At 36.3% G+C, this 22,459-nt stretch overlaps 1 protein-coding gene across 6 annotated transcripts in view; it reads left to right on the top strand.

The window, feature by feature from the left end:
- Positions 1–22,459, top strand: part of ATP8B4 (ATPase phospholipid transporting 8B4 (putative)) — a 192,596-nt gene that overhangs the window by 92,877 nt on the left and 77,260 nt on the right. For all 6 annotated transcript variants that reach the window (XM_016128585.2, XM_016128590.2, XM_016128584.2 and 3 more), the window contains 3 exons: positions 6,673–6,831; positions 14,926–15,014; positions 17,576–17,772. In XM_016128585.2, the coding sequence (XP_015984071.2) occupies positions 6,673–6,831; positions 14,926–15,014; positions 17,576–17,772 (445 nt within the window). The remainder of the gene's footprint in view (positions 1–6,672; positions 6,832–14,925; positions 15,015–17,575; positions 17,773–22,459) is intronic.

Here is a 22,459-nt window from a genome sequence, read left to right as displayed (position 1 = left end):
ATTGGGAATGAAGTGTGAAACTATTGGGTGTGGAGAAAACTTCCAGATGGGGCCTTGTAGGACAAAGCTAGAGTGCTGGGTCCTCTCCTACAGGAGAGCAGGTGGCTGAAAGGAGGATCATCTGGTGTGGTGGTTTTATAATGCCTTTACTTCAAAATCCTCCCCCCAAACACAATTTAACACAGAAGCCCAAATTTAAACCAATACAAGCAGTGTTGCTCAGGCTGAAGCAAGAAAACACTTCCTCATTAAAACTTCATCATATAATTTCTTTTAAAAGATGAGGTATCCTGAAAGGTTAAAAGACTTGCTTATATATAAAATAGTCTCTTTTAAAACTTCATGAAATTTATTTTTAAAATGCAGTAATAATTATGACTTACTAGATGTAGCCTGAATTTGCTTCATACAGCATAGGTAACTCACCAAATCGCTGACATATAATTGTTAAAGGCAACACTGACTTCTCTTTTCTATCATTTATACTTTAACTGTGGCCACGTTTCAGAGAACATGTAATACCAAATGCATGAGGCCAGCACACTCCTGGGTTAAAAGACAGGTTTCTGCTAAATTTACGTTTTCATTCTTAAATCTTGGGTTGAATTTCAGTCTACTCTAACATTTTAGGCAATGTGATATTTTATGGGTTTAGCCTTATTAAAATCTTTTTTCCCTTTGGTTTATTTGTTTGTTTGTTTCAAGAATGCATCTGAAGAGCGAATAGAAGGATTAAGGGGAAATAAATTAGATACAACATGCAAATCAGGTGTCCCGTTAGTAGCCAAATGTAAAGACCATGAGGGTGATGCAAGATGTTGTGTGAAGAGACTGACAGAGTTGAGCCAGTTAACAAACCCTAAATACTTCCCACAATTCTCCTGCTTTCCTAGAGCCTTCCACTTTCCTCCTTTCTTTTCTTAATTTACACGTCTTAATTTCAATCTCTCCCTGCTTCTCTGACATACACATTTACACACTAAACACTGTGTAGACACATTTCTCTAACTATCCCATTTAACCAGTTCTTTTCCCCTTCTTCCCTTTTTTCATTCTTTCTTATTATTCTATCTCCATTTTTCTTTTCCACTTTTTATGTTACTTTACTTATTTTCTCTACCCACATTGTCTCTTTTTCTGTTTATCTTTTCTGTTTCATCACTCTCTCCATGTTAATTAGTTCATTAAATCTATTTATTAAGCATCTCTTAGGGGCAAGACACAATATGAAGTATGTAGAATTATAAAATAAAATAACTCCATATGTATTATCAAGTTTCTTTTGATCCTTTTACTGCCCCATTCTTTTCCCACCTCCTCTTTTTTGTCTCCTTTATTCGTCTTTGTCATAAAGGAATATAAATAGATTTCAGGGTTTCCTTTGGTGATACAAAAAGACTACCTTGAGTCATGAGAATTAAAACCAGATATTACATTCCTTCATTTAAATTTAAAAAGTTGATATCAGCCTGAGTACATTTGGAAATGGCCTGCCTAGCTATGGCAAGGTCATGTAGATGAGACAGACATGTGAGGCACGCCTGTCTGTGCTAAGTATATCTTTTAGCTTGTGACTTCTGGGCAATTCTGGGTATGGCGTGATTTTTGCTTCTAGTTACTGTGTGGTTTTTATTATGAGACTTGCCAAAATACTTCCTCTAGCACCAAACTACAGTGTTCTGTCTTTGTATTATATCTTCCCAGTATCTGAAGACTCAAATGTCCTACTACTATCCTTAGAGAAATCTCCACTGAAAACTCCAAGCTGGGGACATCAGCGTCTAGATTGAGATGGGTGGGGACTTAGAATATCACTTATCAGTCTCCCTGATTCCCTATTTTGACACCTTAACCCGAAGACAGTGTTTTGCTGGTGGCCTCCATACGCATGTCATAAGCTTTCATTTATTTTTTTCTTTCATTCATTTACTTAGTCACTTGTTGGTTCACTCAGTAAATTTATCTTTAACACAATGAAAAGGATTTGGTAAGGCTCAGAATACGTCAGACCCAGGCCTTGCTTTCATAGAGCTTAGAACACAGGGGAGAAGACACTTAAACATGTGTTCATCCCCGAAGAAACTTTTAATTAGGTAAATGTCCTAAAGTTCTCAGGCCCTAAACATGGTGCTGACACATGAATGTTTTTCACTATGTATCAGATACCATGTTAAGTAATTGCATACAGTCTTGTGAAATCTTTATAGCCCTGGGAAAAAGAAATTATTATTAACTACAATTTGCAGGCAAGGAATCTGAGACTCAGATAAATTGACTAACTTTCTCAATGTCACGTGGTTACTAAGTGGAGAAGCCAGAATATGAATCCACTACAGCTGGCAAAGCCTATTCTACAAAGGGACATGAGAGGCTTTAAAGTATAAGGAAAAATGCAGCATTGGAGAATTGGCAGAAGAAATGACCACTTAGCCACTGATGATGAGGCCAAGGTTAGGGTAGGGTAAGACATAAATAAGAATACTCTAAACTTAATGGTACAAAATTAATTACCACAGATCAAGTCCATCCAGGGCTCAGATGACATCATATATATATTTTTCAATAGCAATGTTCTTGGTGATCTCAAATGTTAGGTTCAAGAGTTTATAAAAGAGCTCACCAAACACAGAAACAAGTACATGAAAGATAAAGTTGGGCTTATTTGAAAAGTTCTTATAGAAATCTTTTATACATTTCAACATCAGAAAAAAATTGATATGTAGTCTGCTGAATTTTATAAGAAAAGATATATACCTTGATCTAATATAATAAGTATAAAAACACAGTGGGCCTTGATTTTTCATGTAAAAATCTTATGTGAATTGATAAACGTTTACAAATAAGTAACTAAAATCCTTGTCAATTATACATTTGTAAGTTGGGCGCTTTAATGCTTTGGGGGAAAGCCCCAGTTGTAAATTGTCCAAATGTGTTTAAGAATCTTTTACATATTGTTACTGACTGGACGGAGATCTGTTTTTTGCAACTTATGACAAGTTTACATATTTTGTACGACTGTTAATACTGAGTTCTGAACTGGGGAAAGGTTGACTCTTTATTTTAGGAATCTGTGGATTTTGTGATCCTTTCTAAAGATTAGCATGTGTGTAATTAAAATACAGAAACACAGGCATCTCTTTCGGGCTAAAAACAAAACAAAAAAGCTTGGTTATTATCCTATGACTTTTATTTTTTGTTTTTACCTCTCAGATAGGTTTTCCATTCCATGTAAAGACAGGAAGAATAACTTCCCTCTTTATTGCTGCTGTCGATGTGGTCATGATGGTGGTGACAGTGGGTGGCTGGGGCTTGATGGCTGAAGAATCAAGAAGCTATAGAAAGCAGGAAGGAGACACTCTTTTTTCCAAGAAAAAAATATTTATCACAATTATCAGGGCAACAGTAGTGGGTAATCTTCTAAATTCTGAGAGGCTCTTGGCTGGGGAAACTCTTGAACAGCAATAATGATGTCTTATTTAATAAATTCTCGTATGGAAGAGTTACAATACAGATAATCATGAAATATTGCTAACAATTTACATAGAGAAATAAAGGCAACTTCTCTGGAAAATTATGATGTACTGAGCTCCATTCTCATGATAAATGACAGATTTCCATTTTCAAGTAAATAGTTTCTGGAGGTTATTAAGTTGCTAATTAGTGAACAATTTGACTAAATTTAGAGTGCTGAGGAAGGTCCAGAATGAAATCTTGTGGATTTTGTTTAGAATGGGCTTAGAGCATTTCTGTGTGATTGTGAATTGTATCAATCACTACCTGCTTTCATGTATGCTCTCTTCAGAGGGGCAAACAAATGTGACTGGCTCGTTTGGTTATATTTATACTTCATTATTGGCATGATTTTTTCCTCTAGTTGTTTTATTGCCCATTAAAGATGACTTTGTGCTCTAGACATGTTTTCAGTGAATAACTATATGGGAACAATGCTGTTTTTCCTAAACAGTTTTTTCCCTGATTGTCAAACTGTTTACTGCCTGTTACTCTTCTCTGATATTATTAGCAAAAGGAAGAATGGTTCTAGAGTTTTTCCATAGTCCTTATTTTGCTTTATGCCTGGGATATATTTTTGGTTGCTTTTAATGTGCTTTAAGGTTCCCATCTTTTTTTTTTTTCTTCTCAGTATTCTCAGGTCTATTTCTATCCCCTTAGAGTTACATTTAATCTAAGCCTTCCATCGTGACTAGGCTTTATGTCTTCTAATTCCTTTATCATTATTACAATGGGAAAATGTCCACTTCTTTTATTCATCTTAGATCTACTCTAACCTACCATCTGAAAGTTTTTCCATCCATCTCTCCAACAAATACACATATACTGTGTAGGTAGTACACTAGGTTATGGAGATATAGAAGTAAATATAGTGCTCCCTTCAAAGAAGCCTGTTCGCCTCTTTCAGAAAGGGACAGAAAAGAAATTAGAAAGCTTGCATTTTATGCTAACAGGGCTAAGCAAGGGGAAGCTGAGCACTCCTGAACATAAAATATGTAGTTTGGCTTTGTTCCCAACACATTGTTTTCACCAGGTCCTGTATTTAGCACTTAAATCACTTGGACCATGCTCTTTGAGAAAGTCTGAATTGGGCTTACCCTCCAAGCACCTCAGCAGAACCCCTTGGTCTTACTGCCTGTTCCTGTCTAGAACCACGCCTCACACCCTTGGTGTTAGGCCAGAAGTGGACAAGCCCTGGGGCCAGGGAGAAGCAAGCCTACGTGTTCAAGGCTGCATTTGCCTGCATGTCAGTCTTTGCTTGCTACAATAAAAATGTTCAAATGAGCCTGTTTTTTATATTCTTGTTGGCAGGAACTGTGCATCATGTTGTTTTTGCCCAAAACACTTTTTTTTTTTTTTTTGGGCCAAGTTTGAAGTCTGAGAAATTGAGTCTTGGGTCAAGAAACTGAAATAAGCTTTAAAGGTTGCCGTCAACTGTTATTTCATGTAGATTTTGCCAGTGACACTCAAGTTTAGGTTCTATAAAATTCAGGAATGAAAATTATTGGTCAAAAAAAATGATACTAAATTCTTAGAATTTAGAAAAAGTTCTCTCCTTCCACAATGTAACTGTCTAAACAGCTTGGGCCAGTTGAAATCAGTTTTAATTTACCTTTTAATATCAGTGATAGGCCGTAATGGGGGGAATAAAAATTCAGCCACTTCCTTGTATACAATAGGTGACTTTGTACAATTATTTAGCCTCATCCAAATCCTTGTGCCAGCACTCTTGCATTAAACAGCGGATGTCTGGGAAGATGCCAGTGAGTGCCTGACTGGTGGGTATTTTGGAAGCACTTTTGTTATACTGGAGAAAGAAAGGTGAAATTTGAAAAAGCAGTTCTGAGGCCTCAAGTCATTCATTTCTTTCAGTTTTTTTTTTTTCATACAATGTCTATTAATGTTAGTAATCTGGTAGGTCAGAAGTGATGGCGCCCTGTGAAAACTGGCTGCTGTCACCTATGTCTATGAGTTTTAAAAGGAAAAGATATACCAGGAAGGAAAAGGAAGCTATGGAAGCATATTCTAAGTTCAGAAGGTGTTCGTAGCAATGTAACATTAGAGAGGTTCTTTGTGTTGGGCTGGTCTCCTTTTCCTTCAATCGGTGCTAAAGACATGCCTCTCTTTTTATTTTCCAAATGCTATGTATCGTGTTCCAACCTACCATTTGGCTTCTGATTAAATAAATACATTTTTATCGTTTTCGAGAGAGAGACTTTTGCATGTATTAATCTCCCCAGCCTCTTATCTTTCCTTGCTCCCTCTGTCTTTCAAGTCTTATATTCATTACTTACAAAAATTTAAACCCCAACCATTTGCGATGCAAATGTATTTTAATCTAATAGTTTTATTTTGTGACAGGATCCATAAAAGATTATTTCTGGTTTCTTTTTCTATCAAGAGAACCACCTCCCTGGAAGTGTATATTCTCATTGAAATAATGGAACGAATTGATTAATTGATGTGGAATGGGCATGGCCTTTGGTTGGAATGGGCTTGGAATTAAAAAAAAAAACAAAAAACTAGAAACATCTTCAGGCCAGGTTGGGGCAAGTTATATGGTGCCTTTGAGAGTCCCCAGAACTCTGAATCTAATCAAGATAAGAAGCATAGAACAGCTGAAAGGAATGACACGCATTCTCAGGCACACATAGCAAACAAAGCCCAGGTTTCTTGGGGGTGGAATACAGGAGAACCCTCAAAATTCTGATTATGAGACTAGAAAGACCCTATTAACTTTAGGTCTGAAACTGGAAGTATGCCGTCTTAACCTGTGGGAAAGTTCACATTCAGAAAAAAGATATGGAATTAGGTAAACTTTTAGGACAGTCCCTGGTTTCCCTTTTCAAACTATAAATAGAGATAAGTGATTTTCATTTTTAAGAAAAAAAAAATAATACCCCAGGGCTCTTAGGTTTTCAGTACTTACTTGGATAGTGCAGAAAGCTATGTTCAAAACTTTCAACGGATTTTCATCTCCTAGCTTATTTTCCCCAGCACAATCTTGTATATGTAACACTCTGCTGTCTAAAAGAGAAGGTAAAATTTACTCTGTATGAGAAGTAGGGTGGTAACCAAGTCCTGTGGGCTTCTAAAGAGAGTTCAAGGTGAGTCATAAAGAGGCCTATTATTATTATTATTATTTATTTATTTATTTTTCAGGGATGGTTGTCTGTGAGGCACCTAACAACAAACTAGATAAATTCATGGGAGTTCTTTCTTGGAATGACAGCAAGCACGCCCTCGACAATGAGAAGATAATCCTGAGGGGCTGCGTCCTGAGAAACACCAGCTGGTGCTTTGGAATGGTTATTTTTGCAGGTACCACTGACTGTCCAGGGTTGGCTATGGGGGATACCTTTCTGGTCACGGTCTGTGGCTCTCCAGATTGGATGAGCACAGTGCTTTTATTCCACCTGAGGTGCCATCCTGGGTTGACTGCAGAGTGCAAGGCACCAGGGAAGACATTGATGCTCTGGAAATAGTTGGTGTGGTCCCATTGTGTGAGGAACTGACATCGGGTACTTTTATTCCTAAGGGTGCTTGGGCCTTAATTACTCCGTGGGCACCAGATACCTACTGTTTAATTTCTCTTTCTTTAACCTCATCTCAATCATCCCCATCATTGTGTATATTAATCAGCTTGTCTTTAAGGTGTAGAAGCAGTATGAAAGAAAGCCCCCTGCTCTGCTGTTAATTTTGTAGTTTGTGAAGGTCAAATAATTCTTTTGGAAAGCTTTCTTGGAGATCTTGCAATCATTTCTGTTAATACTTTGAGCCTTCTTCGACTGTTTGTCAATAGAATAACAGGTCCTGGAAAGACAGTGTGATGAAGGTAGGGGTAAAAGTCAAGGGAGGGAGGGGAGTTGCCTCTTATTCTTTGTGCTGGCCATTTTTCGTTCTCTACTTTATGAGCCCAAGGTGACACTCCTTTGCTAAGTAAGCTTACAGTAGCACCATTTCCTAAAGCCACTCAGATTGTAGTCATGGCTTCAACTGCCAGCCCTTGATTTTTAAAAATCCTGTTTATTGTGACACCAAATTAAGATGTGTTTTGGGTCCATTGACTATATGTGCAATCAAAAAATGGAATGTTTTTCTTAACTGTCTTTCCTCAACAACAACAAAATGTTCATTAAAGACTTAGAAGGGTTCCAAACCTAGAAAAGTCCTCCCAATTCTTCCTAAATACTCTCAGCTGTTGGTGTTAGTAAGGCTTTTGCTGCTTGGGGCATTGCCATTGAAAGGACTTGGGAAATCCCTAGAAATGAGACACTGTACGTGCTTTTATCTGGGAATGAATCTGGTTTTATAATTCATCAGATGCTTTCATTCTTGTTGTGAGGGAAATAAACCCATGATCATATATTTCTTTATTTGTGTTGTTCTTGCACTGAGAAAAAGAGAGCCAAGCCTATAAATTACCCTTCGTTTATCTTCCTACTTAATAAAGGGGAGACTTCTTGAAGGTCCTCTGATGGAAAGGACCCTCCTGGTTTGCTCCCTGCCATCACAGAAATGTGAGTGCTTCATCCTACAAATGGGCTGTAGCCCAAAATTTTGTTTGCATTTGTGTGATATTGTTTGGAAAGACTAATTCAGGATTATGGTTCAGTGACGGCATGTTAAGCTAGGACAGCTGCTGTGAGCCATTCAGGGTCCAAGTTTTTCTTCATAAAGTTAGCTCTATGGAAAAAATTCTCCTACATAGAAAGAAGTGGGGTGGTAAATTGAAATGGTCTCCCTCTAAGGCAGTAAAACAGAAAGTTCACAGAATTTGGATTGGACAGATAGATCTGGCTTCAGATTTGTTTACCAGCTGTAGGAAGCTAGGCCTCGGTTTCTTAAACTTCGTAAGCTTTAGTTTCTCTGCTATAAATGGGGATAATAATAAGTATATCAGACAGTCATTGTGAAAGCTTAGTGAGACAATGCACATGGAAACGGATGCTTGACAAATGTTATTTTCCTTCTTTCCCTGCTTCTCCTTTCTTTCAGCGTCAGTTCAGAGTGCATTGCCTGCTCCATACACTGATATTTGGGGAAATGTACTGCTCTTTGGATCTTGGCAAGGGGAAGTGAGGGAACATCCTCTTCTTTTGTGATGTGGCCTGATTGTTCCCTGGCAGGGAACCTTCATGAGGCAGATATTTGTAAAGCAGAGCATGTCTGCATTGACTTTGGTCTGGGCACAAATGTTAATAGAAAGCTTAACTGGAATGCTGGCAGGCAGAGGAATGGTTGGTTTCGTCGGTGTCAAAGCTGAACGGATCATGTCTCAGAAGCCTAAAGTTTTGAGACAGCTAATTTGGGGAACTAGTTCTAGGTGAATACCTAGATCTTATGAAAGTTATTTAAAATGAATTATTAACTATTCTTTCTGTATTATTACTGTAATTATACCTAAATTGAGGATTGTACAAGGAATGTAGATGAGACAGACGTGGTTTACTTTACAAATTTATAATTTATGAGGGTCTGATAACAGCCACGCCATGCCTCCCTGGTTAAAGACTTTTCTTTTATGCTCAAGAGAGGTGAAGGTCTTATTTCTGAGAGTAAAGTCTTATCCATTTGAGGAGACACCACTCCACACAGGAGTCAGCACTGGTGCACAGTAGGTTTTTGTGCTGGCTGTCTTTAGTTGCCCCTCCGGGTCTACTGTCACCCTTTTCCATTCTTCTCTCTGCCCTGGGAGGCTGACTTGCATGATTTACACTAATAGATTTCCTTGAACCTTAGGCTTTTAGTTTGGCTCTGTCCTTAGAGATCCCTGGGAAGAGATCAAAGGGAGAAAGAACACTGAGATCGATTTATTCCTCCAGACTACCTTCTGTATAATCATTTTAGGCTAGCTAGGTCCCTCAACATAGAGTCGCTCTTCCTCTAAAGGCTGCAAACTCTACATACCTCTCTCCTTTAGGGTCCAGTAAGCACTCTCTCCCCTCATTCCTCCCTTTTGGCTTACATGGAAATGTCTCGATTGCTACTAAGTCCTTGGTTATTGCATTAACCTTTTGCCTCCCCTCTACCCCTATGTTCACTTTTTAGAGTCCCTTTATAAATAAACCTTCCTTCAATTATCCTTGCTCAATGTGTCATCTATTTCCTGTTTGGACTCTGAATGAGTCATAGTCTTAAATATAAGTCAATTGAATGAGTCAGTGAATTAGTGAGTTAATGGACTATTTCATATAGTTTTTAAAATAAGCGTTAAGAGCTTTAGAGGTAGCTGTATCTGGGTTCAAATTCTGGCTCTGATACCTACTAGACAAGAAATCGCAGTCAAGTTACTTAAATTTTTTAAGCCTCAGGTTTATTATTAGTAAACTAAGCATAATAGTACCTAATTTATTGGCTTGTTTTAGGAATTAGCTGAGATAATAATTGAAAAGCAAATATGTACATGGCCTAAAATACAGCAGATGATTAATAAATTAATGAAGTCATTAAACAATTATTTAATGAGTGCCTACTATGTGTCAGGGACTATGCTAATTACTCATTTGTGATTAAGAACATGAATGAAACAAATGCAGTTTCTTCGCTTACATGATTTTGAGTCTGGTAGGAGACAAGAGACATTAATCTCCAATAATTGTAGTAATAAATAAATAATTTCAGACTGAAATAAGTGCTCTAAAAAAAAAAAAAAGAATATAGCCTTACAAGAGTATATACTGCAGAACTGTGAAGGGAAAAAGCAAGTTAGCTAAAAGGCACATTATGGACAAAGGACCTGTGGCAGGAATGATGATAGTGAGGTTAAAAAAAAAAAAAATCTTAAGCAGGCCAGTATGAAACGTGGAGAGCATGGAGGATAGAGATAGACATGTGCCTGGAGACATACATAGGGGCAGGGCCATGTAGGACCTTGTGGTCTGTATCAGGAGTTCTGGTCTTGATCCTAAGAGCATTAGAAAGCCATTGCAAGTTTTCAAACAGATGGTATGTGTTTACGCGTTAAATTTGAAAGGTTCACTCTTGACTACAGTGTTTGTAAAGTTGGTAAATAGCAGGTCCTGGAAAGAATGTAAAGATTGAGGACGTGGGCAGACATTGCTTGACGCGCGTGCGTGGAGGGGGTCATGAGCAGATTTTCGCGATGACAGAAGTGCTCACTCGGAACACCAGTGCCCATTCAGCTGTGTGCAGGGAGCACCAGGGAATTACAGGGAAACACTGTCAAAGTGAGGACTGAAGTGAGACTTACTCTGTACAGAAGTGCTAGTGGTATTCATTGCTCCCTGTTGAGCCCTCACCCTTCTCAGTGCGTGGACAGAGCACTGCCATAACTGAGTCATCATCAAACTAGAGAACAGAGGTCGCTCTGCCCAGAGGATTCTCTGAAACCCCACCTCCCCTAACGGTGGCCCCACCCAAGCCACATCCAGGCATATTCTCAGTGAGTCAGGTGCTCCTTGCTGAGCAGTGCCTAGACTTACACTGGAGGCAGCTGGCCTCAGTTTCTGGTGTGGCCTTGTGAGGCAACTATAAGCATAGCATCTGTGGATTGCTTGCTGAATTTTAACACGTGGCCCTGGAGGGGCAGAAGCTTGAGCTAAATTTGGCCTGCAGCTGAACCTCTCTCAGGACTGTGCCACAGGACACCTACTTCACAAATCCACACTAATAAAACTGGGAATCTTAGGAGCTTTGCTTAGTACTTAGAAATAAACATGGAAAGGCAGCCACAATGGGAAGACAAAGAAGCAGAAACCATATGAGAAAACAGAACAGAGATCCAGATATAATGGAGCCAAGTAATCTAACAGGTGCAGAGTTCAAAATACTGGTTATAAAGAGGCTCAATGAACTTTTGGGACGTGTAGATAAATTCAGTGAGAACTTCAACAAAGAGACAAAAAACATAAAAATGGAAATTGAAGTTGAAATTATAAAAAGGAACCAGTCTGAGATGAAGAACACATTATCTGAGATGAGAAGTATATTAAATGGAATAAACAAAGGAATAAACAAAGTGAATAAAGAAGAGGATCACATGCCTTATCTAGAGGACAGGAAAGCTAAGGACACTCAATCAGAATGGCAAGAAAAAAGATGCCAAGACTATAAAAATAATTTAAAGATCATATGGGACACTATTAAAGGTCAAAATATCCATCTGATGGGCATACCTGAAGGAAAACAAGATGTTGAACAACTATTTGAAGAAATAATGATGGAAAATTTCTCTAACCTGGTGAAGGAAATGGACATACAATGCCAGAAAGCTCATAGAACCCCAAAAACCAGGGATCCAAAGAGGCCCACACCAAGACACATCATAATTAAAATGCCAAAGTTTAAATACAAGAAAGAATATCAAAAGCAGCAAGAGAAAAGCAGATCGTTACCTACAAGGGAACACCCATTAGACTGACAGCTGATTTCTGAAAAGAAACTATGCAGGACAGAACAGCTTGGCACAAAATATTCAACAGGATGAAGACCCCAGGATCTACGTCCAAGAATATTTCATTCAGCAAAGCTATCATTTAGAATTGAAGGACAGATAACGAGCTTCCCAGACAGAAATAAGCTAAAGGAATTTATCACCACTAAGCCGGTGTTCCAGAAAATGTTGGAGGGACTTCTTTAAGAAGAAAAAGCATGTATCAAAAACAGGAATAAAGAATGGTAACAACTACATGCCTATCAATAAGTACCTCAAATGGAAAAGAATTAAGTGCTCCAACTAAAAGATAGAGTGGCTGAATGGATAAGAAAACAAGACCCCTACATGCTGCCTACAAGAGACTCACTTCAGATTAAAAGACACATACAGACTAAAAGGAAGGGGATGGAAAAAGATATTCCTTTGATGGACCTAGAAAGTATTTAAGTCAGACAGAGAAAGATAAATAATTTATGATTTCACTTATATGCAGAATCTAAGAAATAAAAAGAACAAACTAATCAAAAACAGACTCACAAAAATAGTAGACAATTTGGTGATGGACAGAGGGGAGGAAGGGTTGGAGGGCCGGGAGAATGTGGCGAAGGGTTAAAGAAGTACCAAATTAATAGCCGATAGATGGTCACAGGGATAGGGAGCATGGCATAGGGAATGCAGTTAGCATTAATATGTTGGCTAGATAGAAGGTCAGGAGACGGAGGGATCAACTGAACTTTATAGATGTCTAACCAATGTACTGTATACTTGAAACATTAAAATAAATAAATTAAAAAAGAATGTATGATTGTGGTGGGAAAGAAGAAAATATATTGATTAGATTTCAGAGCAGAGTGGGTACGGGGAAACAAAGTAACTAGGCTTTTATTATAGTCTATTTGAGAGGTGTTGATACTTTGGATTAGAGTGGGAGTTGTGGAGATAGACTAGACTCCTAGGTATCTCCCAGCTTTCACAACTGGATGAATGATGGTGCCTGAAATAAAGAACACTGGAACATAGAGAATACGGCTGGACATATATCTGAAGATCACAAGTTAGGCTAGACAAGGACCATTGGAGTCAGGGGTGAGGGAGTGCTTAAGCAGATTCATATGAAAATATAATATAGGCAATTAAAGATATAGATTTAAATATATGCATTTTTAGAGCTCAGAGGAGCAATCTGAGCTGGAAATATACATTTGGCCTATAGTCGGTAATTGGAGTTGTGGTCTTAGATGAGACTGCCCACGGAAGGTAGATTGATAAAGAAGAAAAGATGGCCTATGCCTGAGTCTTAATGAATCTCAATATTTCATGGCTGCGTAGAGAAGAGTGAGCATCATGGAAGACAAAGAGAGAGGTACCAAAGAGGTAGGAGGAAAAGCAGAAGGACATCACAACACAGAAGTTAAGGGAAGCATGTGCTTCAAAAGGGTGGAATGGTCAACAGTGTCAGAGGCTGCTTAAAGAGCAAAGAAGGTATGAAGAATATTGATGATAACACCAGTTTTGTTTAGGTAAAGTGATTGGCCCAGAAACTAGGTGAAGTAATGAATGGGAGATGAGGAAACAAGGGCTACTGAGTAGAGAAAATTCTTTCAAGAGAACAGTGGCTATAGGGGAAAGAAGAGATGTGTATATCAACCCCTGTGGATGCATTTAAATAAATGCTTAAAAATCCATCAAGCAGATACTTTGCTAGTCTCTGTGTGTATGGAGGCCCAAGAAATGTAAATTTTTAACACAAAACTGGTCTGTCAATATTTCAGCTTTTAGCAATCACAATCTTTATTTGCCCTTTATAATCTTTACTATAAAAGAAATATTTCCCACCCTCAGTGCCCATATGAATTTAATAAACAATTCTGAGAAAATGTGGGTGGCCTTCTTTACACAGCAGTGGCTGAGAATAGGACACTAGGGTACAATTTCTAACTCGAGACAGTGAATTATTATTCTGAGACTCAATATTTGGTTCAATTTGTCTTTTTCAATTTGTAAATGAAAGTCTTTAAGGATGTTCTCATCCTTCCCTGACTTGTAGAATGGCACAAAATTTCATGTGTGCCTCCCTTCTCTTCTTTCTTTCATTTCCCCTCTCTTCCCATATTAAATGGCTGCATGAATTGATAATAATCATGGGAAGATGATGTGGAGAGGGAACACTAGAGAAGTCATACAATCAAAACTCAATTGCCTCTACTTAGCGTCTTCTTTGTCCACAAAGAATTTCCTTAGCAATATATTCTAATATTCTCCTTTGTTAACCATTACATATTCTACTTCTAAAGCAGTTAATAATATTAGAAATCCTTGAACAACACACTTGTAAATATATCAAATATGTCAAATATATTATAGTAAATATATCATGAGATAACATATTTATTTACCTAAAGTAAATCTAACATAAGATTTAAGACAATTGTTGCCCTTACATAAAGTATATATTATATACACAGTATGTAATACACAATAAAGGATTAAATTACTTGCTCATGTACTGTTTGGAGTTATTCTGGTTTTTTCATTAAAGGTACCTAAAATCTTTTTGGAAAACAGATCCAGAATTTGATTTTTTATTTTAACTTTCCATTTTTAACTTTAGTGTTCTGAATTATGTTTATTACTGCATTCTTTTTAACATTTTCAAATTATTCCTTACTTTGCGATTTAATTTTTTTGAACAGCTTCAGACTGCAAGCATATCCGTACACAGATTATTGAAAAATAGCATTTCTTAAACCTTTCAGCTACAAGTTCTGTTTGGATTTATCCTGTTCAAAGGAGATCAACTCTCCTATGGTTTCTAGAGTTGTTGCTAAGCCACCAGTTGAGAATTATATACAGCTTAATAAAGGCTTTTGCTTGCTCTTAGTAAAAGTTGAATTACTTTGAGAAATATATTCTTTTCTTTTCAGGAATATTCGATGCCAGTAGGAATTTCTCCTCCTTCACCACTTCCACTTCATCACATTTCAAAATTGTTATTTAATTTTTTTTTTCTTTTGCAGGTCCTGACACTAAACTAATGCAGAACAGTGGTAAAACAAAATTTAAAAGGACAAGCATTGATAGACTGATGAATACTCTAGTGCTATGGGTAAGTTACTATAACAAAGTTAGGTAATATCATTAGTCATTGTTACCTTAATATATTTCTCATGTATTGCTAGGAATTTTTTCAGAGATTTATGTTTGCCTTGTGTAGTTTATATTTGAGGATTTTGCATTTTGTGTCCAGTTATAAGGCTCTCTACTTTCCAGATTATGATTTCTCAACTATGGGTAGAGTTTCTTATGAGAGGTAGGTTGGTGCTTATGGAGACTTCATGGCCTTGCAAGTTCTCCATATTCCAACGCTTTGTTTTTGAAAAACAAAACATAATTTTTAAGGTAGTTTCGTCTTTCTGCTGTCTTACTTTTGATCATATCCTTTCTACATAGCTTACGGGCAAGACTGAAAGACTTCACATTTGTTTTTGCTCTTCCGTTGCTATGCAGAAATTATTTTGATACATTTTGAACAATGGGGGAGTCACACATTTTTATTTTGTGCTAGGCCCTGAAAATTATGTAGCCAATTTTGCTTATGAATCCTCGGACCTGTCACAGTTCTCCTTCATGAAAGCTACTAAACTTCCTAGTCCATGATAACTCTTTCCTCTGATATTTTTTTCTCCTCTGAATTTTTTGAAATGCTTTCCTCTGTCACCCATTTACCAAAACCAGTCAGATATTCTTTGTATCCTACTCTATCATCAGTTAGTCTATTGCTACCTCAAGCTGTGGATCTGGTTGTTATCTGATTTTTCATGTAATATTGTTTGCCTCCTTATTTAGGGGTTAAGTTTGAGGACATTGACTTTGAAATATGAGGACAATGACTTTGAACCATATTTCCCCACCTGCCCCATCACAGACTCACAAACAATTATAAAATCTGAGCTCAATATCTATAGTTCTATCTCTATCTCTATCTATCTATCTATCTATCTATCTATCTATCTATCTATCTATCTATCTATCTATCATCTATCTATCTATCTATCTATCTATCTATTTAATTGATATATAATAGTAGATAAGGAAAGATGGAAATGAACTCTTTTTGGGTACAAAATAGTGTCCAGGCTCATTGTTTTACTTTCAGTATCACTCTGAGACCTGGGCTTTTCTTCTTCTGTACCTGTCTTTTTGGGTCAGAGTCCATGGGACCAAGGGAACATGCCCAGAAGGAGTCTGTACCCCGCCTTTCGGAATCCCCAATTTAAATGGCCCTGAGCCAGTGCTAGGTATTGTATGGGGATTGTATATCTATCCACTATGGAGTAAAATTACTGGTTGTAAAGCAGGGACTGTCTCAGGTTTTTCATATTAGAAAATCGGATGATCCATTGAGAAATTAGAAGCCAAATCTATCTTTAAATTCAGGCACTTAGTACCAAGTATCGCCAATTTTAGTGCTCTTAAAGAAATTCAGTAAAAATCATTTGTAGTTTCAGCTATTGAAAGAAAGAGGATGCTGTGTAATACAAGTACCACATTGGTAGAATTTCAGGAATTCACAGTTCTACTTTTCTCTAATAGATTGTTTTCTAATATACTTTAAATCAGCTTTCCCTAAACTTTGTCTTTTTATGTGCCTATTTTGTTCTCCTTATGTGTCTATTATAAGAGAAAAAAGCAGAGAGCAGTCCCAGAACATCTGAATATTCTTTATTGGAAGAGAAAAGAAATAGGAGAGAAATATATTCCTATTACCAAGCCCTACTCCTTCCTCAACAGTGGCTGGTCTCAGCTCATATCACAGTGTGGCACTTAGCAGAGCAAAGTCCCCTGAACACCATGTTTAGCTCAATCTTACCATGTTTACCAACTTTGTGTCCTTACTTTTTAAAGCTGGAGTTTCAGACTATACCTCCAAAATGTCTGCTTTGCTAGTATTAATACTAATATCAATGTAAGAGTTCACTAATTTTCAAGTTGTTTCCTACTTTTTTTTCTTTTCTCAAAAGGTAGGCATATGTCATAAATTTTTTAAATTAATTTTTATCTTTCTTATTGACCTTGAGCAAGTATTGTACAGCTAGATCCATAGCCAACAAATTTCACTAGTCTGAGACAGTTCTTTGTCATTGATATTTTCTTTCTTTGGTTTTTGTGCCTTGTGTGATCATATAACTTATTATTTAAACAGGACATTTTTGAAGGTGGAAGGGTAAACACTGTTAATATCACACCTAAAAAATAGATATAAACTGGATCTGACCAGGGCACATCAGGACATATATTTACTTAGGCCACTTAAACATATGCACTCGTCATGAATCAAGGATGTAAAGTTATTAGCTTTGTACTGTGGACAAGTTAGATCATTTTCCTGTGTTTTCATTTTATTTTGTTTTGTTTTGACCAGTCAAGTGTAAGATTGTTCCTATTTCAGAATTAATGGGAGAATTGAGAAAATGTATGTAAAATAGCTGAGTTCCTCACATAATAATGTTAAATTTTACTCATTTGATTAATGATAAATAAAAAGAACTTTATATAACTTGCTTTTTAAATGACAGTTTCTTGGAGTTAGAAGTGTAATTATACTGTGTCGATATGATTAATTTTGGGTTCAGGTTAAGCTTAACCAGACTTCTATTCTCATTTCAGATATTTGGGTTTCTGGTGTGCCTGGGAATTATTCTTGGAATAGGAAATTCAATCTGGGAGAGTCAAGTTGGGGACCAATTCAGAACATTCCTTTTCTGGAATGAAAGAGAGAAGAACCCTGTATTCTCAGGATTCCTAACATTCTGGTCATATATTATTATTCTCAATACAGTTGTACCCATTTCATTGTATGTGAGGTAAGATGAGAGTTTATACTTTAATGAAACCATTTCATCAAAAGCCTTCGTTTTGCGTAATCATTCTGTTTGTTTTAAAACTACGACTGTGAGATAGATGTCTTGCTTTGCTTATGATCTGCCACATCTGTTACAAATGAGGCAGCTAAGCTGTTTAATCTGTTTAACTTTTTCATTTTCAAATTACAATAAATGCATTTTCTTTTCTTCACGATTCTATTCCTTTTCTCAGGAATGTTTTTCTTTGGACTATATGGACTGTAATATAATCTCATTCAGCCTGGTCAATTAGACTGTAATATAATCTCATTTGGCCTGGTCAATTAGAATTAATGTTGGGTAGTAAATAAAGAATATTTGAAGAGATCTATGGCGATGGTGCCTCCCTGCCACTAGTCTGGCTCCAGATGTATGGGTTCAGATCCTATTCTACACTTACTAGCTCCATGATGTTGGGCACGTTATCTCACCTTTCAGTGACTCAGTTTTTTTGTTTTAAAAATAGAGAAAATAATTGTTCTACTTAATAGATTGTATGAGGACTAAATAAACATGTAATGCTCTTAAAAGAATGCCTGATACATTATAAGAGCATAATGAATATTAATTTTTTCTGTTACTATTTTTAACTACAAATGAGTACACTACATGAAGGAGCTGTGCATGCGTGTGTGTGTGTGTGCATGCACGTGTGTTTTTGATAAGACTTAGAAATTGGACCTGAGATATTCTTGATCCTAATCCTACTGAGACTGAGCCAGACTGTCCCAGAGATGCTGGAGCCAAGTTGAGACTTGGTTGTTTGACTTCACTCATCACCGGTATTTTAACAATACACAGAATCACCAGCTCTAAATCTCTACTAATTTTTATGAGCTTCTTTTTGTCTCTTTCTTAAACTCTAGCTGTGATGAAGCAAGGGGAGTTTAATGTACAAAATCCACCCTTGTTTTAGATAGCGGTCAGGAAACTAAAATGTCAAGTTGTGGGAAATTGACTTGAAGTAGTGGCATGTGGCCACAACACCACAAATTGCTTTGAGCCTTCTGGAACTGTGGTCAGAGTGGGCTCAATTTAAACTGTATCCTACTGGCTTGTCTTTGATTCCAAGGACCTCTCATGCTTGTATCCAATTATAAAGTCTGTAGTAAATCCTGTTCTTTGCCAGAACAGCTATGGTCAGCTTTTATAGCTTTCCTTTTATGTCCTAAATGAATAATAAATGCTCATAGTGGCTTACCATCAGTACATGTGCAGATATATATGTCCTCATGAAGGAAGTATATTCTGTATACACTCTTTAAAGTACATTGGCATTTTTCATTTAATGATATGAAAGGGTGGTTTTTTAGAGACCAAAGCTAGATTCCTAGGTTAGCATTCCTTTTTCTTCTAATGTGTCCCCTGCAGTGGTGGAAAGAAAATCTGTTTGGAATAGTTCAAACCCAGGTTCTAGTCTTGGCATTGCCACTAATAGCTACGTGACCTTAGAGAAAGTACTTGACTTCTCTGTGCCTTACTTTTTCTGTCAAATATGTGCTTCTCAGTAAAATGAGGGGATTAAAATAGTTGTTTTCTGAATTTCTTTCTGCTCCAAATAATACTACCGTACCTTTAGATCACATTTTGTATTTTATATAAAGTGCTTTTACATATTTTATCTCATTTATGTATCCTAACACTCTTATGAAGTAGTTATTGCTGAACTTTCTTCACAAATGAGATGATTTACTCAGGATCACGGAGCTGATTAGGTACATAACCACGATCCAAACCCAAGTCTACTGACATGTGGCGCAGTGTTCTTCCCTCCATGCCTAAGCTGTGTGTGATTTATTAACCAGTAAAGATATCAAGATTAAAAAAAAAAAAAGAGGCTGGAGTTCTCTATTTGTTGGTGAGGTGTGGTATTGATGAAGATAAACGTCAGTCTTTTTCTCACCAGATGAGAACAGTGTTTCTGATCTCAACTTGGGGGAAACAGCATTCTGAGGTATTTTAGGTACTCAGTCCTCAAGACTGAGACCTAGGAAAAGAGAACTCCCAGGTACTCTGTTTGGAGATATAAAGGCCTCCTACAGGAGCTTCCATTAAGCTTTTGAATAGGTATAAAGAATAAATTAGTGCCATATGTCACTTTAGAATAAAAGTGCAAAATTTACTTTGAATGGTTAACAATTCTCTGTGAGCAAAGGATGTTGATGTTGGTAGGATATTTCTATTTTGCCAACTTGTTTAACTGTAGTGTTAAAATATACCCAGCTACAGATTTTTAATACATGATCTTAAAAAATGCAACTGTTGTACTCCTAAGGAAATAGCTTCAAAGCAACAGAAACTCATTTCCATGTTGCTTGTTTTGCTATGGAATGGGAGTTGTCATGAGCCCTGCTCTTTGAGTGTTCAGGCAGAAAATGTTGAGCAGCTTGATTATGCTGACCCTGAACGCTTGTCTCTTTTTCTTTGTTATAAAACAAACTGCTGAAGCTTTCACTGTGACTCCTTTAAATCCTCTTTTCCCAAACAAAAAGGATGCCCTTCCTCTCTACAGACTATTTTAAGGTCTAAGAATTCAAACTAATTTAGAATATTTCCATTGGTTTGTACTGCAACATGGAAGGATCAGATTCTGTTCCATTCATTTTGCTTTGAGTTTTCAGTGAGCTACTTTACTTTCAGGTAAATGAAAAATTCAAGTGATTTATATATTATCTACATAATGCCATTCTCATGGCATTCTTAAGGTAAGGTCTGCATTGGCTTTACCAAATACTTGAATTCTATTCTTGGCTCTGTGGCTAATTATTTGTGTGATCCAGATTTAGTCACTTAACCTCTGTAGGTCTTAATGTCCTTATTGATGAGATTAGGGAATAGAGGGCCAGGATTCATTCATGTGACACTGATCGACTACCTTTGACAGGTTAAGCACTATGCCTGGTCCATATGTACTAATGCTTTTTGAATGATGGAATAAGGAAAACAAAGCTGAATTGGAACAACTACAAAGTAACTTACAAGGAAGTATGTGTGGAGGGGGTGGATACAGAAGAGTAAACCATAACAGGGCAATTATAAATAAATACATTCAGAGTATGACATTTATTTTTATATCTTATGATTCTACAAAGTCACCGTGTGATTTTTAGTTTAGGGATAAAAACTGTTACCATATATAATTGTTAGAGGATGAACTGACACCACACCACTTAAATAGATATGTCATATATTTATGGAACTAGAATAGAATTTAATGCCCAGAAAGCAATTGGGTGCTATCTTTTGTCTTCAAGGGGGCATGTTCAGAGCTAGCATAACAGACTGCTGCCAATTTTCTCAGTTTACAACTGAGAAAACCAAGACTTAATTCCCATTAAGATCAGAAATAAGCTATGGATCCCTGCTATTACCATTCCTATTTTGTGCTATTCTAGATGTCCTTTATACTAAGACATGCAACTGAAATATTAATGAATAAAATGAGACCTTAAACTGAAACTGAAATAAACCTGTTAGAAAGGAAAAGCATAGACAATGCAATTATAAATCTGGAAAATCCAAAAGAATGATGCTGTAGAACTCTAAGATAATTCACTTAAATGTCTGATTTTGTCACATAATCATATTTTTAATATTAAAAAGCTTTTAATATTAAAAAGCTTTCCTTAAAGCCAATAACAGTTTAAAAAATTATTCCATTAATAAAAAGATATAATGTCCAGGAATGACTCTATTAAGCTATGGTGAGGAACTATGTGAAAAACAAAGCAAAACAAGACTAAACTAAAACTCTTTACCAATAAAGGTACTTTTCAAAATTGAATACGTGGAAAGATTTATCCTTCTTGAAGTTATTTTCAAATAATTAAGAGTTTAACATAGACTTAATAAAAATATCAAATAAGTTTTATGAGGAAGCTAATACATTGATTCTAAAGTTTATTTAGATGAATATGTTGATTTTAGATGAAGAATAAGCGATTATAGTTAAGAATTTTTGAAAAAAAAGTAAATATGGTTTTCTTATGTCTTCCTAGGTATTGCCAAATTTTTTGAAGCTACATAGTGAAATCAAGAGATGCATTAAGTGACACGTTAAGAAACAAAATTAAAATCCCTAAAATAGATTCTAGTGAGGAAAATATTTCATGCGTGACATGAAACAGCCCAACACAGTAGGGGAAAGAATTCATTGTTTAACAAATAATGATGAAAAACTTTCTGTTGATATAAATGAAAATTAGCTCTTCATATGTACATCATACTTCAAGAAATTCTAATTGTGATAAATAATTAAATGTAGAAAAAATCAATAAAGAAATAGAAAAATAATATAGATATTTATATATGTAATCTCAGCATAAGGAAGGCCTCTCTAAGCAAAACTCCCAAACAGAATCTATAAACAGGAACTATAAACTATGGATAAATTTGATTAATTACAAAGAAGAAACTTCGGTAGCCAAAAATAGTGAAAACAAAATTAAAAGGCAAATGATAAATTAGGTGGCATATTTAAATAAATTATATATGTAATATGTATATATTATATATAGTTCTTAAAATAAATAAGAAATGTACAAATATATGAATAGAAAAAATAAAATAGGCAAATAACACAATTAAATAATTCTGAGAAGAAATACAACTGGGCAATGAAATTTGGAAAAAAATGTTCCACTCTCTG

Source organism: Rousettus aegyptiacus, unplaced genomic scaffold, assembly GCF_014176215.1.
Source record: "Rousettus aegyptiacus isolate mRouAeg1 unplaced genomic scaffold, mRouAeg1.p scaffold_m13_p_3, whole genome shotgun sequence".
Classification (NCBI taxonomy): Eukaryota; Metazoa; Chordata; class Mammalia; order Chiroptera; family Pteropodidae; genus Rousettus; species Rousettus aegyptiacus.
Note: the sequence above shows the minus strand (reverse complement) of the source record. Positions and strands in the feature narration are given on the sequence as shown.